Source organism: Poeciliopsis prolifica, unplaced genomic scaffold, assembly GCF_027474105.1.
Source record: "Poeciliopsis prolifica strain line A6 unplaced genomic scaffold, Auburn_PproV2 SCAFFOLD004, whole genome shotgun sequence".
In the NCBI taxonomy this organism is placed as follows: domain Eukaryota; kingdom Metazoa; phylum Chordata; class Actinopteri; order Cyprinodontiformes; family Poeciliidae; genus Poeciliopsis; species Poeciliopsis prolifica.
The window spans coordinates 19154678-19172002 of NW_026562379.1; the positions used below are offsets into that span (position 1 = coordinate 19154678).

At 44.8% G+C, this 17325-nt stretch overlaps 2 protein-coding genes across 2 annotated transcripts; both read left to right on the forward strand.

Annotated features, from left to right (window-relative positions):
* The first annotated feature begins 2019 nt into the window (after window positions 1–2019).
* LOC129358914 (P2Y purinoceptor 14-like) lies at window positions 2020–7728 on the forward strand. Its single transcript, XM_055028164.1, has 2 exons — window positions 2020–2064; window positions 5748–7728. Exon 2 carries the CDS (start codon window positions 5750–5752, stop codon window positions 6806–6808), a length of 1059 nt encoding a protein of 352 aa, XP_054884139.1. The 5' UTR covers window positions 2020–2064; window positions 5748–5749; the 3' UTR covers window positions 6809–7728.
* Window positions 7729–10359: 2631 nt separating this feature from the next.
* On the forward strand, window positions 10360–15770 carry LOC129358912 (P2Y purinoceptor 14-like). Its single transcript, XM_055028158.1, has 2 exons — window positions 10360–10438; window positions 13364–15770. The coding sequence occupies exon 2, from the start codon at window positions 13366–13368 to the stop codon at window positions 14482–14484; it is 1119 nt and encodes a 372-aa protein (XP_054884133.1). The 5' UTR covers window positions 10360–10438; window positions 13364–13365; the 3' UTR covers window positions 14485–15770.
* The last annotated feature ends 1555 nt before the right edge of the window (window positions 15771–17325 follow it).

Consider the following 17325-nt stretch of genomic DNA (forward strand, 5'->3'; position numbering starts at 1 on the left):
TTTGTTGTTCCTAACTCTGGTATTTCAGCTGGATAGAAACACGTCGGGTTTTTCCCGCTGTGCCCAAACCAAACCACCAAACAAACAGCAGCAAGTCAGGCGGCACCATGAGACGCATCCAGTCACCAACAACGAGGAAACGAAGGAAAGTTAGATTTAAAAACAGAATAAAATGCATCATTCAGTAGATCAACAAACTAAATGTAATTAAGCTAAAAATACCAAATGAATAAAGAAATTACCTTGAGAACAAAATGAAACAATAATGTCCTTCTATGGTTTGCTTTGTTGTATATTGATCCTAATATTTAAAATGTTTTCTTTAGTGAACACTTATGTAATTTAACCTGAGCTTATGGAAATGAGACGGTAGATATTTTGGTGTTTAAAGGGTGAAAGAGGAAACGAAAGAGCAGAAATCAGAATCTGAATCTAGTCCTGTTATCTGCTTAGAGACGAGCAAACAATACTTCCTATTCACTTTAGGAAAACCTTCACAGCTTCAGGTCATTCAGGTCGTTCAGGTTATTTACAACCTTCACAACCTTCACAACATTCAGATTTTCTCTTCATTAGTTAATTAGAGAACTAATGAAGTTTTTATTAGAGAAAACTGTGTCATCTAGTCTTTGACAAAATAAAGACAATGAAGTAACATGTGCAGTTTTTAGACCTGATTAAGATAAATAAATGAACAACTGGATGTGTGGGAAGCAGGTCAGAAGGAGCTGCCGATCCCGGACAAGCCCCCACTTCATCAGTACAGACAGGAAGTCCATTTAGGAACCCGATCAAACCCTAGTTTGTTGCTGGTTTGGCTTGAATTGAGGGAAGTTTGATTGAATCTGTTCTTAGACACGTTCTGACCCGTTTCTAACGGTGCTTTACTCCCATTTCAGTGTTTCTGATCATCAAATATCAAAATCAGATAAAGATATCCTGAATGAACATAAGAGGAGAACAAACTCCTGACTTCATTCTATCCATGAGTTTTATGTGAAATGTTTTCACACCAAGCTGTTCTTTCAGGACCAACTCAGAAACTTCACAGGTTTTTCCAGCTTTGATGTCAAGCCCCAGCTTTATTTTCAGACTTTGACTAGGCCGCTCCAACGGCTCCTTTGTGTTTTGGGCTTTTTGGGGCATCGATGTGAATCTGCTGCTGTTCTTTGGATCATCGTTCTGCAGCACAACCCAGAAAAGTTCAGGATGTCCTGCAGTTCCAGCCCAGATCACCACTCCACCACCACCGTGCTGCACTGGTGGTTCTGCTCCGGGTCTTACACCTCCCATCAGATCCACTTCGGACGCATGAATGACCTCTGACCCCCACTTTGGTTGTGGTTCTTCTGGAGCTCATGATGAGGTCCTGGAGTGGTTCTGTTGGGTCGACCTCATGGGAATCTTCTCCACTGATTAGTGGGTGGATCCTGCTGCTCCAGCAGATGGACGAACAGACCTGGCAGACCCAGCAGAGCAGGCTGGGTCTGCCAGTTCTCCCAGTTCTCCCAGTAAACGCTGCCATTCTTCCTGTAGGCTGAAGGGCAGCAGACTGGTGAATCTGCAGCTTCCTCCTTCTGTCCTAAAATATAATTTAATTTAAAATATTGGCCTAAATTCAGTGAATTGCACAACAGCCTGATGCTGAAGAGGATCAGTCAGTGCAGCAGATCGTCACACGTCGTCTTACTCGGTTTTCTGTTTCATGTCTGATTGCTGTTGGATTTAAGCCGAACCCAGAGTGACACATTTGGTTCCTCCTCATGTTTTAAACATGAATTCAACTGAGAAACTCCTGATCTCCTCGTTCGCTCTTCCTCCGACGGCCCAAAGCCTCCGTTTGGTCTGAACTGCCCTTCAGGTGTGAATTCATGGCTGCAGCAGTAATGTGGGAAGCAGAGTTTAGTGGTGAGAAGGCGTGAGGATGAGCAGAGGATGCAACGTCACACAGCAACAGAGGAAGTTTCTCTCCAGCGCAGCTCATCTGCCCTCATATGACTGAGTTGAGCAGGAGGAGCTCAGACTGCAGGAACAGGAACATCTGCACGGCTGGCTCTGCTGCAGGTGAGCGCTCACATGCAGAACATCACAGCACACGTCTGACACTTTAACGCCTCGACTCGCGTCGTCTCCGCCGGTGGGTCCAGCGACCCGGATGGGTGAAAAACTGACGCAGCAGAGATCAGATCAAACCTGGAAGCTGAATTAATGCGGATTCAGAGAGCAGGTTGGAATATTTCATCAGACTGAATGTGTAGAAAAGTTCAGGACTTTCTGTGTTTCTCTGATTCATCTGCTGCTGAATGTTTTTTCATGCATTCATGTTTTATCACATCGTCAGGCTGATTCCAGAGACAGCTCCAAATGTGACTTTTCTCTTAAATGTGACCAGATTAAATGAATGAATGAATGAATGAACGAATGAATGAATGAATGAATGAATGAATGAATGAATGAATGAAAGCCTTCTCTGCATCCTGATGTGAGTCCTGACCAGTCGTGGTCCTGGTGGGTTTGTTTTTCACACCATGAGAACGATGAGCTGCTCTGTGATGCTAAGCTGCGGTTTCAGTTTTTCGTCAGTGGAACTTGAAGCTATAATTACACAGTCAGAGTTTTCCTGTTGGTTTCCAGGAAACCTGATCACTTCTCCTTTTCTGGCCTTTCAAGCACAGCGACGCTTTTCGAGTCACCGTTTCTCTGCAGCCAGAGCCGAGCGGCGTTCAGGCGCAGTTAGCCCCACATGTCCACCAGGGGGCAGAACAGAAGGGGCAGGAGCTGCCTGGCAGTTACCTGAGCGCCTGACAGCAGTCAGGCTCATCTGGATAAAACGCATGATGAAGGCTGGTGAGGATGACTCTGGTTTGCATGAGGCTCATGAGGCCAAACCACAGGAAAATCACACATGCTGTGTCTTCCCACAATGCATTGGAAACAGGAAACTCCAGAAGGGATGACCTGGCCACACTTTTCAGAAACACAAACACGTGGTTTTGGAAGAGCAGCACAGCTGTGGACAGGGAGAATGTGACATGTTTACAACGTTTTGCTATTTTCATGAGAAAGATTTGAAAGTTTAAATTGTGACAGAAACGTTGAGGCGACGCTCAGCTGCTTCACTGGAACTGAGCGCGCTTTGCTTTCTGGCTAAATGTGCATTAATGATTTGGGAAGTTGATGGAACCACAGGTCTGTGCTGAAATGAATGAAGCGAAGGACAGACAGAAAAACAAACTTCAGCTCCTTCAGGCCCGAGTTTCAGTTTCAGACGCAGGTTCTGGTTCTGGTTCTGGTTTTTCTGTCAACCCGTCCATCAGAACATGAGATCATGAAACGTTCAGGTTGCTGCCGATCAAAATTTATCTGATATTTACATAAAATGATAAATTCTTTTTTTATTAATTACATCTTATTTTTTATTTTAACTATTTCAAAACCCTTTGTTTTATATTTATTTACATTTAATTTTTCTAATCACTGCAAATTGTATTTATTTTTCATTCTTATATTTTTTACATTTTTATGGTAAATTCTAAAACAAGTATGTGAAGCAAAGTGAGCTTCAGCTTAGCGTCACCAGAAGCAGCCCAGACCATCACTCTGCCACCACCGTGCCCGACTCTTCATTCACAAAGCGATTCGCTGCTTTTAGCTTGCAGACGGTTCTGCAGCTTGTGAGATTCATCCAGAAATGTTTTGTTCTCAGTTCATTCATCATGTAGAAAAGGCTGTGATCACGTATTCGTTTCAATAATGACGTCCAGGTTGAAACTCTGCATGAATTCATCTGTTTGTGAAGCTGGATCCTTCTGAACGTCTCAAAGCGTCGCGGCCTGTGAAGCGAAGGCTGGTTTACATGAACGCCGCCGACTTGCCGGCCGGTCCACATGATGTCAAACCCGTTCAGCAGCAGCAGTCTGGGAGTCGACACATTTCTGCTGGATTTGTGTTTGTGGTTATGAAGCTGCTGTAAAACGTCCACAATCCATGTAAAGAAATCAGTTTCTGACCTCATTTTCAGTCTCAGCTTCGTTTACATGGATGTTAGTTACAACTTCCTGTTTGGATTTTTGCTGAAAAAAAGCAACTTGGATCTTAAAGTGGATTTTATATTCATCACCAGAATGAGACCAAATGTATGAGCATGACGCATTCATGAAGTTTATTTTTATGCTTCTTATCTTTGCTCTGTTTCTGCTGATCGAGTCGAGTGTGAAACTCTGAGCTGCAGTGAAGAGACGAGACGTTTGCTCATGAAAAATACCGAGAAACGTTGCTGCAGTCTTTAGTCTTATTATTGACGTGAAGCAGTTGATGCTGTCATGTTTTTTCAAACAGTAAAAAAATAATCTTCAGACAAACAGAAGTCAGGATTTCACCCTAAAATAAGCGAGCGAGGACAGGAAGGCCTCCGTCCTGTTTTCACAGCGGTGGATGAAGGAGCGCCGTTGGATCAGGATCAATCGGAACAGGAAGCAGCAACCAGGAGTCAAGATGCTCGTTATTTGCACACGTGGTGCAGAGCAAACAGAGCTGAAGGCTGCTGGACTTAAAAGGAGAAGATCAGGAGGAAGCTGCTGCACAAATTTAGCTGTTTACATCTGGAGGATGATCTGAACACCGTGTCACAGTGCGACTGATTTAACCAGCCCAGACCGAGATCCAGCATCCAGAACCACTGAGATGATTAACTGGACAAACTCCTGTTGGAGCTGACAGCCTGCAGGGGGCGACGCTCATTTCTTCAACTCAGTCAATCAGACAAACGTCTGTCTGGCTTTAGGAAAACAAAACTAGAAAAAATGAATTTTCTGCAAAAATACTGTAAGCTGAGTCTGTTTGCTGAAAACTAATAAAATATTTGAAGTCAACTGCTGATAACTTTCTGAAATATAATAAAAGCAAAACAATCTCCAAGTTTCCCAAATAGCAAGACGTTCAGTCATCACTGGAGTTCAACAGTAAGGAATGTGCAGAGCTGTGCTGACATCGCTGAGCTCAGTTTGGACTGATCTGACAATATGGAGGATTCTGACTGTTGAGAGCAGAAAGAATCAACCAGCTGCAGCTTCAGCTAATAAAAGCTTCACTGTTACAGATTAATGTGCCACAAAAACCGATTTTAACACAACAGCAGAAAAACTGCTGAGATGTAATAAAGTGGCAGAAACATTAGAATAGCAAGACTGTAAGCTGATGTGCATAAACAGTAAGACCAGACAAAATGTTACTAAAGATCCAAACAGCTGAAGCAAGTTTTCAAACAGGTAAAATGTGAAAACTGGAGGAAACATTGAGGACGGAAAAGATGCTGAACCTGCATCACTGCTGAGCGAAAACATTTGGTCAAATGTAAAGAAACATGAGGCTCAGACTTAAAACGTCTGACCTGTTGAGTTAAAGATCAGCTGATTCAGCTGCTGACATGTGACTCTATTTATCACTGGGATGAATGAACAGCTCTTGATTTCACTTGGAGATGAGTTATTACTATGGATATAAATGTAAATTAGCAGAAGCATTTTGTATTTCATAAAAGATAGAAATTCCAGTTCTGATGTTTTATTTTGCCTCAGGGCAGCTGAGGCTACGGTCCAGTAACTTGTTATCATCAGCGCGTGAATGAGTGAATGAATGTGAAGCAGTTTGGGGTCCCCTGGACGTGATACACTCTGTACAACTACAGACCATTAACCAGCTACTGACCAGTTAGCATTCATTGAAACCATCTTGTCTCTCGTTGCCAGGAATGGAGATCCTCAATTCGTCTGACTTCACCAACCAGTCCAACCATCACAGCATCTTCACCAACCAGTCCAACCATCACAGCATCTTCACCAAGCAGGTCCTTCCCCCTTTCTACATCGCCGTCTTCGTTCTGGGCCTGTGTCTAAATGCTGTGGCCGCCTGGATCTTCTTCAGAGTCCCAGCAGACTCTGGCCTGGTGGTCTACCTGAAGAACATGGCGGTGGCCGACCTGCTCATGCTGCTCTCCTTCCCCTTCAGGGTGGCTGGTTACTTGGGCTATGAGAGTTCGGACCTCCATGTGATCAGGTGTCGCTACACTGATGTACTCTTCTACTTCTCTATGTATGTTGGAATCCTCTTCATCGGCTTCATCAGCCTTGAGCGCTACGTCAAGGTTGTTTGCTTGTCCCCTTCCTCCTCCACCATCCCTTCCTCCAGATTCAGTGTTGTGTCTGTGCTGCAGCATATCCAGAGGCCCACCTTTGCCCGGGTTCTGGCGGTCCTCACATGGAGCCTCCTGTTCCTGTGTTCTGGCCCCAATGTCATTCTGACAAGCAATCTTCACAAGAAACACGAACCAGGATGTGTGGAAATGAAGACGCCACTGGGCCAGGAGTGGCACAAAGTCTCAAGCCATATCAGCGTGTCCTTGTTCTGGGTGACGCTTGTTACTGTGACTTTCTGCTACACCTCAATCGCTCACCAGGTGTGCAAGACGTACCGCCGCACGCGCCGCGACACCACCGACATCTGCCGCAAGTCCAACCGCAGCATCTTCAGCATCCTGGTGGTGTTCTTCATCTGCTTTGTGCCGTACCACATCTGCCGCGTGCCGTTCACTCTGAGCCAGTTCAGCCATTCAGGCTTCAGCTCAGATGTCAAATTCTGGCTTTTCCAGATTAAGGAGGGAACGCTCTTCTTGTCGGCGATGAATGTCTGTCTCGACCCTGTGATCTATTTCCTGATGTGTGGGACTTTCAGAAAGTCTCTGCTGAGGAAACTGTCAGTGAGAGCAAAGAGGAAGTCGCTTACAACCGCTCAGAGTCTCAGCAACATCTAGGAGAAGAGGACAAAGAAATGAGGAGCAAAGAGAGAAAAGGTGGGAGCAAAAGAAAGAAGGTGCTGAGCAGTGAGGAGATCCTTGGTGACGATCCAAACTGGATGATATGGAGACCAGAACCAGTCCTTATGGGCTGGTATCTTAGATCTTTCACACTGAATCAACTGATAATCTTCCAGATTACCAGGTCCAGTTATTAGCGTCCATTAAGCTTCAAGGTGCGTAAAACTGGGCCTGTGCAGAAGCAACAATGATGGACTCTAGTGCTGTGTGGACCTTGCAAACGTAGCAAAGTCTGAGATGATCTGAGCTTTGGTCCATTATAGATCAGAAGATGGGTCCATTGTGGCGATTGAGGACTGATGAAGGTCAAAGGCGACACTCAGCAGCCTGAGCCGTTGATCCAAAGCAAACAGATCCAGGCCTTCATGTTCACACCAAAGACCGACCCAACCAGCTCAACCTGAGACTTTCTGGACCAGAAACTCTTCCTCCGATGTCCTGCTACTCACTAGATAGTTTCTCCGTTTTCAGAACAATCTCTCTTAATCTGAGAGATGGTTGTGGGTTCAAATCCTTGTAGATCAGCAGGTTCTGAAAAACTCAGACCAGTTGTGCTTCTGCTTAGTTCACAAGAATAGCAAACATGAGTTTTATTTATCGGTGAGTTTTATGTTCAATAAAGCATTAACTTGTGTTGGACTGTTTTGATTTGGCTCATTTCATGGAAATATGTCGAAATCTGTTTTTAATTTCACTGGAGGAATGTTTTGCTTTTTATCCAGTTCGATATGTTTAGATGATTAGCGGTTAGCGTCAGGAACTGGTGGATATGAGGTGGTGAGGGAAACGCCGGAACCCAGATGAGAAAATGATGATTTAATGTAGAAATAAGAAGCGCCCTAGTTGTCATGTTCCATGTTTTTCCATGTGTTTGAGTTTTCTGTGTCTTCGTTGTCCTGTCTTCCCCTTGATTGTTCCCAGGTGTGTCTTGTTCCCCTGATTCCCCTCAGTGTATTTAATCCCTCCTGTGTCCTTTGTTTCTTGCCATTTCTCGTCGTTTCTCGTCGTTTCTCGTCGTTTCTCGTCGTTTCTCATCGTTTCTCGTCGTTTCTCGTCGTTTCTCATCGTTTCTCGTCGTTTCTCGTCGTTTCTTGTTGTTGTTTTGTTGTTGTTTTGTTGTTTTTCATCGTTTCTCGTCGTTTCTCGTCGTTTCTCGTCGTTTCTCGTCGTTTCTCATCGTTTCTCGTCGTTTCTCGTCGTTTCTCATCGTTTCTCGTCGTTTCTCGTCGTTTCTTGTTGTTTCTTGTCGTTTCTCATCGTTTCTCATCGTTTCTCGTCGTTTCTCGTCGTTTCTTGTCGTTTCTTTCGTTTCTCGTTGTTTCTCGTCGTTTCTCGTTGTTTCTCGTTGTTTCTCGTCGTTTCTCGTTGTTTCTCGTCGTTTCTCGTCGTTTCTTGTCGTTTCTTTCGTTTCTCGTTGTTTCTCGTCGTTTCTCATCGTTTCTCGTCGTTTCTCGTCGTTTCTTGTTGTTGTTTTGTTGTTTTTCATCGTTTCTCGTCGTTTCTCGTCGTTTCTCGTCGTTTCTTGTCGTTTCTCGTCGTTTCTTGTTGTTTTTGTTGTTTTTCATCGTTTCTCGTCGTTTCTCGTCGTTTCTTGTTGTTGTTTTGTTGTTTTTCATCGTTTCTCGTCGTTTCTCGTCGTTTCTCGTCGTTTCTCGTTGTTGTTTTGTTGTTTCTCGTCGTTTCTCGTCGTTTCTCATCGTTTCTCGTCGTTTCTCGTCGTTTCTTGTTGTCGTTTCTCGTCGTTTCTCGTCGTTTCTTGTCGTTTCTCGTCGTTTCTCGTCGTTTCTCGTCGTTTCTCGTCGTTTCTCGTCGTTTCTCGTCGTTTCTTGTTGTTGTTTTGTTGTTTTCATCGTTTCTCGTCGTTTCTTGTCGTTTCTCATCGTTTCTCGTCGTTTCTTGTCGTTTCTCGTCGTTTCTTGTCGTTTCTTTCGTTTCTCGTCGTTTCTCGTCGTTTCTCGTCGTTTCTCGTCGTTTCTTGTCGTTTCTCATCGTTTCTCGTCGTTTCTCGTCGTTTCTCGTCGTTTCTTGTCGTTTCTCGTCGTTTCTTGTCGTTTCTCGTCGTTTCTCGTCGTTTCTCGTCGTTTCTCGTCGTTTCTCGTCGTTTCTCGTCGTTTCTCGTCGTTTCTTGTCGTTTCTCATCGTTTCTCGTCGTTTCTCGTCGTTTCTTGTCGTTTCTCGTCGTTTCTTGTCGTTTCTCGTCGTTTCTCGTCGTTTCTCGTCGTTTCTCGTCGTTTCTTGTCGTTGTTTTGTCGTGTGTCCGCCTGGTTGACCAGTTGTTACCAGTGTGATCTGTGGTTTCCGCCCAGCTGGGCTGCTTGGCCACGGACTGGTTTGCTGACTGTGTGTTCAGACATTGGTGATCATTAAAACCTTTTTACTGTCTACCTGTGTCTCTGAGTCTTTGTCTCACCACCTCCACCATATGACAGATACCAGAGTGAATGCTGAAAATATGTTCTAACTAAACATTTATTTTGCCAACTAGATATTTAGTTATAATATAAACATTGTGAAGGTTTTCCCATCTGTCTGATCAATGCATTTGATTATCAGCTTCTGATTGATCCTGATACTCAACTTTCTGCACATCACAACCCGAAGCAAACAGACAGAACCATCACCAAACCACTTCCTGGTGTTTTGTTCGCACCTTCTGCTCTGAAGCCACAGACTCAACCGTCTCACCATCAGCAGGATGAACACAGATTGTCCTGAAATGGACTTGGAGAAGTAACAGAGCAGAACTGACCCAGATTCTGACCCGCTTTCTCCTTTAAAGAACTCAAACCAGTTGGTTGTTTGAAAAGGTGGCTGTTTTCTAGAGTGAAGCAGCAAAATGTATCATTCATTGTTCTGATGCAGGACGGGTTTGCAGACAGACAGGATGTGGATCAGCTGCTGTGATCAGAACCAGCTGGAGCTCAACCCGGTGTTCTGGAGAACTCCTCCAGAACCGGACCGGACAGGACCGGAGGGAACCATCAGGATCTGAAGTCAGAATCACTTGAGCCGGTTTCTTAGTAAAATGTTTGGCCTGAAACTGAAACTTTACTTTAAGGTTTCAGTTTAGCTAAAAACTCAAACATTTACAAATGAATGAAAAGTTTTCTGAAGATATGAAATATTAATAAATATTTAGTTTATTTCTAAATAGGATAAATAACCCAGATTATTGCTGAAGTTTGATGTGAAACTGGACCAGTGCAGCTGGTTCTGGTCGTGTTGCTGGATCTTTTGCTTCCAGCCATCAGTTCTGTTGCATTAACCTTCATCCTGGTTTCTGTTGCGTTTATTCAGTTTTGCATCAGATTTTATTTGTAGCTTTGATGTTTTTAGAGGTTTGTTGACCGGGTCCGGTTTCCTGGAGCTGATCTCAGGTCTGTTTTCGGCTGACATGAGAGAGCGTTTGTTTCAGGAAGGTGTGGTTTGTGGTCACACTGACGGCAACAAGCTGCGTCTGGTTCTGCTCGGGTCAGAGCCGAGCAGAACCAGAGAGACAACGGCAGGGAGGAAGGTCCAGTTCCCTCCCATCGTTACTGAGACAACCGGGTCCGTTTAGTTACTCAGGTAAGACGGGAAGCATGTTTGGTAAACTAACAAATAGTTCAGTGAAGTCGCCTGATGACATTTTGAAAGTTATATTCTAGTATTTTAAACACTAATAAATATCAGATTAATTTTATTTGCTGTGTAAAACAGTTTATTCTGTTGTAGATGTTGTTGCATCAGACTCAGAATGCTGCACAAAAACAGATCAAATGAAGGATGACTCCTCAAGACGACAAAGCTACTCAGTCATGCAACACCGTTTGGGAGTCGGGGTCAGAGGTCAGGGGGATATGGCTGTTCTGCAATTCTGATGGTTCTGAAACATGGATTTAAAATCAATTTGAAAGTTTGAAGTTTCTGGCAGTGGCGGAGCCAGAGGGGGTGCCGGGGTGGCACTTGCCACCCCCAACAGAGCCCTTGCCCCCCCTAGTGCCACCCCACTGGAAATGGTCATTTTAAAATATAATACTTATGAGATCGGCAAAGATTTGCCAGGAAAACTGTAATTTCCGACTGTCCCTGAAGGCAGCCCGATGCCCGACGCTGTTCATTGGTTAAACTGACATGTTGGTTCCTGCTTGATCCAAAACACATCAACGGCTTTAGAGTTACACCGTCAGGAGTTTTGCAGGTATTTCCAACATTTTACCGCTCAGCAGTAACCGCTGTTACCTTCCTAATGAGAGGCGGCTCTTGTCATACATTTCTAAAAAGAAACAAAATGGTTGTGTACCGCTGCATAGTGCCTGGTTTATTATATTAGCCATGCTAGTGCTAATAGATCGTGTTTTAGACAGATTCTTTTAACATGTTTTAGTGACATGCTGCCCTCTAATGTTTTATTTCTCCCAGCTCTTGCTTGAAATGTGTGAAGAATATGAGAAAAACCATTAAGTTTTATAATGACTGAAATGTAAGTAGGCTATGTCATATGAAAGCTTTGAATTATAACCTAACTAGTTATATTAATTAATTTTGAACGAAAGGAAACATATTTTTTCCTTTTGTTCCATGGAACGATCCATTTGTATATGGACCCTCTGATAAAGCCTTGCTCACCCTTTGGCCCCCCTTGGAACAAAGTCTGGCTCCGCCTCTGGTTTCTGAAGTCTCAGGAAGTCATGAAAACATGACTCCTCTATCAACATGTTAACTGCTCTGCAGCTCCACCTGCTGGTTGCTAATTGCTACTGGCTAGACTGAAGGAGTTGAGGGGGGAGGAGCTGCGCCTTGAAGGCGGAGCTCGGCCCATCCTGGTGTTATGCAGCTGAATGGTTGCCATGGAGATTTAACGATTTCTCAAATATCCATGAAAAATCAAAGCAAAACTCCAGGTGTGTGATGAAAAACAAGATGGTTCCCCACTAAGAAGTCGTTGCGTCGTCGTGTCGTGTCGCGTCGCGTCGTTGCGTCGCGTCGTTGCGTCGCGTCGTTGCGTCGCGTCGTTGCGTCGAGGCGTTGCGTCGTTGCGTCGCGTCGTTGCGTCGCGTCGGTGCGTCGTTGCGTCGCGTCGTTGCGTCGCGTCGTTGCGTCGCGTCGTTGCGTCGCGTCGTTGCGTCGCGTCGTTGCGTCGCGTCGGTGCGTCGTTGCGTTGCGTCGTTGCGTCGTTGCGTTGCGTCGGTGCGTCGTTGCGTCGCGTCGTTGCGTCGCGTCGTTGCGTCGCGTCGTGTCGCTCTGTGTCGTTTATGATCCATCGTTATCTAGAAAGGCCCCTCAGACCAGGGCAAACCTTGTCAAGAGGAAACTGACGGAGCGGCTCTTCCTCCAACATGCTGCTGGTCACAGAGACCTCACCTGAATGCAGGCTATCCTCCATGTTAACATGGTCGAGGAAAATCTGGGAATCATCAGACGGCGTCTTCCTGGACACCTGGTCCAGTTTATCAGACTGGACCAGAACCACATGGACCACATGGTTCTGGTCATGGTCCAGGATGGTTTCCTCAGCCAAACCAATCAGGAGAACTTCTTCTATTCTGCACCAACACATGCAGAGTTTGTATTTTGTTTCTAGAAGGAAGTTGGATCAGAACAAACTGTTTAAGCCCACAGAGCATCAGCTCATCATCAACACACCGTCCCAGCTGGACACACAGAGCTGGACACACAGAGGCAGATTTGCCTAACAAATGAGTCCCTCTGTGCACAAAGATCACTTCTACTGAAACAGCTGGGAAGATTTTAACTGGCAAACAAAGCAGCATCTGTGGCATTTCAGTACATTAACTGGAATTGGAGATTTGCATGTCATGCATGGAACCAGTTTGATGATCATTTGTTTTCCCACTGACTGGTTTTGATGTCTGACGTCAAACTGGCAGCTGATGACAGCGACAACAGATGGAACTGGACTTAACTTTATTCCACACGCCTGTCAGAAAGTCTGCATGAGGGAAACTCCAACGAGGAAAGTTTAGCTTTACGTAGAGTCACTATGCCACTGTGGAGAACCAGGGAGCAATTCACTGCTAAGCTAGCAACTTTCAGCGTGAGTGCAGCTAGCACACATCGCGTCCTCTGCTCTGGAACGAGCTGTGATTGGCTCAGCTAGGACAGCATAACGCTGCGCTTCTCTTCTCAGCTCTGGACTGGAGCCAAGCGTTGGCTGCATGTCTCCTCCCTCAGTCAGAGACAATGTCTCATCTGGGGAATCTATCATTCAAAGATTCCTTCTGCAGAATTATGAATAAACCAGAGTCAGATGAATGCACAAAAAACCTGAAGCAGAAAGCCAGAGTTAAAGAACAACTTCCTGACCTTTACTGCTATTATTGTTGAGGTTTTAGTCTCGGCAGATCCTGGGAACGTAACATTATGATCGAGCAATTATTTAAAAATGTAGCTCGGTCACTCTAACCTATCAATCCTGTAAAAGGTTTGAACAAAAATTGTTTTGAAGTTTCATTAAGCATGTTTGTATCATGTGTTAATGATTTTTTCCAGGTATGGACTTCTGTAACAGCTCCACCAACAGCACCGGCAGCAGCACTGTCTTCACCAACCAGGTCCTGCCGTCTCTCTACATCGTCCTCTTCGTTGTGGGTGTGGTGCTAAATGCTGTGGCCGCCTGGATCTTCTTCAGAGTCCCAGCAGACTCTGGCCTGGTGGTCTACCTGAAGAACATGGTGGTGGCCGACCTGCTCATGCTGCTCTCCTTCCCCATCAGGGTGGCGGTGAAGATGGGCTTCAACAGCTGCCACCTTTGGATTTTCAACTGCCGATTCAATGCCGTGCTCTTCTACATGTCCATGTATGCAGGAATGCTGTCCATAGGCTACATCAGCCTGGAGCGCTATGCCAAGATTTCCTCCACACGCACCTCCTCCTTCAAGATGAAATGTAGTGGAGTGTCTGCTCTAATGCAGAGTACCACCTTTGCCCGGGTTCTGGTGGTCCTCACCTGGGGCCTCCTCTTCTTATACTCTGCACCCAACACCATGCTGGCAACCTGGCCTGCCAAAGGCCATAACTTCACAAAATGCATGCAGCTGAAGACGCCCCTTGGTGCCCAGTGGCACAGAGTATCTGTCCTTATTAACATGTCTCTATTCTGGGTAACGCTGCTTATCGTCGGCTTCTCCTACACCTTCATAGCTCACCAGATCTACAAGACGTATCGCTGCATGCGGCGCGACAGCAGGGGCATCTACCAGAACTCCAACCGCAACATCTTCAGCATTCTGGCAGTGTTCACAGTCTGCTTTGTGCCGTACCACATCTGCCGCGTGCCTTACACCATGAGCCAGATGTCATCATCAAGCTTTAGCAAAGGTAACAGCATCCTGCTGCACCAGATCAAAGAGGGGACTCTATTCCTGTCAGCGACGAATGTCTGCCTCGACCCCCTGATCTACTTCCTAATGTGCCAAAGGTTCAGAAAGTCACTTATAAGAAAACTGTCCAGTAAAAAGAGGAGGAAGCGTCTGTCAACCAATCAAGAGTCTGAGCAACATGTAGAGGGGGGATGGAGGAATGGATGCAAAGCAAGAGGAGACACTGAAAGAGAAGACAAGGACAGAGTAGATCCTGGAAGAGGAGGCAACCAGAGCACAGCAGATCCTTGAGTCTGTGCAGCAGGAGACGCAGGAGACACAGGAGACACAGGAGACGCAAGGAGTTTCATGACTGTATGAGTCCAATAATAAAAAACTGCCTAATTTCAGAGCCTTCTTTCTGTCTTTTTCCATTTTTGGCTTTAACAGAAAGGAACAGAACATGTCACATAGTTCCCATGTGTTATTGTTGATCTGGAGAATGGAGACAGTTAGGGGTCAAATCTGCATGAAGAGGTCAATGATGGCAGACTGTGGGTGTTACTGGACTGGCAAGGGCAGTAAGATGAGGTTGAGGTTTTAGGGCAGGCGGATGGTTCACAGAGGGCTGAAGGCCAATGAGGTGAAGAACGAACATGGTGGGAAGAGGGAAGAAAGAGTTTGGAGATCAGGGTTGGAAGGAGAGCTGTGCGATCAAAGCGAAGGTCATGAAGACGGACTGAGGCCTGTCATGACGGACGGTTTGAAGACGCTGACACTAAGAAAGCCAAAAATATTCAGATTTTCACCATGAGACGATTTGGAGACAAAGATGTAGACAGAAGCTCGATTGGTGCAATGAAGTGTTGATGTCATCATAGAGATGTTGTCTATAAAGAAGATAGAGGCAAATATTCCACTTTGGCCTCTTCTAAAGTCAACAACCTGCAGAAGAAGGACGAGAGCAAAGATTGGTGGCTCAATGATTTTTGAGCTGTTTTGAGGGAAAAATCGTAAACTTGAAAACGTTTTGACATGCAGGAGATCCAGACCAGAAGAGTCTCTGAGGAAAGGAGGAAAACCACCATGTCAGCACTTTAAGAACCAGGTGATTGAAACGTGGATATTTTGTTGTCTGGTTGTTGGAGATGCTGCAGCGTCCTCCTGTCTTCACCTCAACCTGCACGTTTCCTCCAGCAGGTGGAAACTTGATGTCCTGTCCTCCAGTAGGCCACCCAGAAGGACAAGAAACAGCATCACAAAGGTTCAAGTTTCTGTGGCTCTAAACTTTAAATCACTGCTCTGACTGCTCTACATAAAACTATTCAGACAAGCAGATGTTTTCTGTATGATAAAGGTCAACAGTTTTCTGTTTTAGCTGCAGATTTTCTTGTTTTTTTCTGCTTTAAACACAAACATTAAGAAATAGGCCTCAGTTTTATATCATACATTTATTTATATCCATTTAAAACAGGAAGTTATGGATGGCTTATTACAAACTCCTGGAAAAGTAAAGAATTTACAAAAATATATTTGTATTTATCTAAGAAAAATATTGGAGTGTCAGTAATTGATTTTATCAAGATTATTTTGCTGAATTAAAGTCTGAATGGCTGCAAAAACCTGCAGTTTTTATTTGCTTTGGCGCCATCTAGTGTTTAAAGTGTGTAACAACATAAACCTGCATGCAGAAATGTTTCCCTCCCATAAACAGACATTTCATCAGTGTGTGAAACATTATTAGTGTGTGAAACATTATTAGTGTGTGAAACATTATTAGTGTGTGAAACATTATTAGTGTGTGAAACATTATTAGTGTGTGATTTTGTTTTATCTCTTGGTACCAGGATGATTTTACTGCTTCTGTTTATTGGCTTTAATGAATTTTAAAGTTATTTTAATTTTGAGCAGAAATGAAGTAAAAACCATGTTAATGTTTGTTCAGATTGTAATGGACATGAATCGGGTCGGTCCGGTTCTGGTTGGACTCCTGCTCTGAACCAGAACTGTTGCTCCTCTTCCTGCTGGGTTTTCCCTCTGCAGGGAAAATTCCTGCAGACTTCCTGGTAGCAGGAATGTTGCGTCACAAACCGGCTGCTCAGATCCAACCGATAAGCAGAGAAAACAAACCTCAGCCGCTTTTCTGACAAACAATCCCTTAAAAACGTTACGAAGAAGCTACTTTAAACTGGAGGCCCTGCTGGGTTGTGGGTTCAAATCCCAGCCTCTTTATACATGGTGTCTGCATGTGACTGTTGCTTGCTTTGGTAACTGCCCTCAAGTGGCTGCTCCAGTATTTTTAGTAATGTAAACATCTCCACAGAACCTCTCATGCCTGGACCCCTGCAGGGTCAGCAGAACCTCAGACAGAACCAACCTAGAACCGCAGCGTTCCCACAGTCCGGTCAGCAGTTTGGCTCAAATATCCTGAAGCATTAAAGCATCAGACTCTGTATTTTATCAACTGCAAACTTAAAGTTTCTGAGTAAAATAGGTCAAAGTGTTACCTGAAGCAACACAGAACCAGAGTTTGAATCAACCGGCCCAAAGACGGCTTCAGGATCGGGTCCGGTTCAGATCAGGCCCAGATTTAAGCAGAACACCCAGAAGTCCAGGATTTTCCTGTCAGGAATCAGAGGATTCAGCAGAGAATCAATGCATCAAGTTTATTATTAAAGTTAGCAAGTAGCGACAGTGGAGAGGAAAAACTCGTGTTAACAGCAGAACCAGAACCGGGCTCAGATGAGCCACCAGTTTGTTTTAACAGTCCAGTCTGGAAAACGGACCGACGTGTTTCCATGTTTTATGCAGTTTGATAAATGATGTCGCAGTAGAAACGGAAAAATCAGAAACAGCTTTGAAAAGTTTTTTATAAAATAAAAGATGGAAAAGCAGAACAGATCTGTGCCTTACCAGAGGCACCAAACTGTGAGAACGTTCAACATCCAGACGTTTGTTTTCTGCCATCTGTGCTCCAAACTCAGCGATACTTCCTGTTTCTGGAAACAAAGCAGCTGCCGGTCAGCAGGTCAGCAGGTCAACAGGTGAGACGATGCTGATGGAAGCAAACGGCTCCAAACAGCAGCAGGAGGAGAAAACAACGGGGCGAGAACAGAGCCCTGTGGGACTCCACCTGAAGTTACCTAAACTCAT

Excerpts from the sequence above, each read along its gene's own strand:
- LOC129358914 (XM_055028164.1), top strand. The coding sequence starts at position 5,750 with ATGGAGATCCTCAATTCGTCTGACTTCACCAACCAGTCCAACCATCAC.
- LOC129358912 (XM_055028158.1), top strand. The coding sequence starts at position 13,366 with ATGGACTTCTGTAACAGCTCCACCAACAGCACCGGCAGCAGCACTGTC.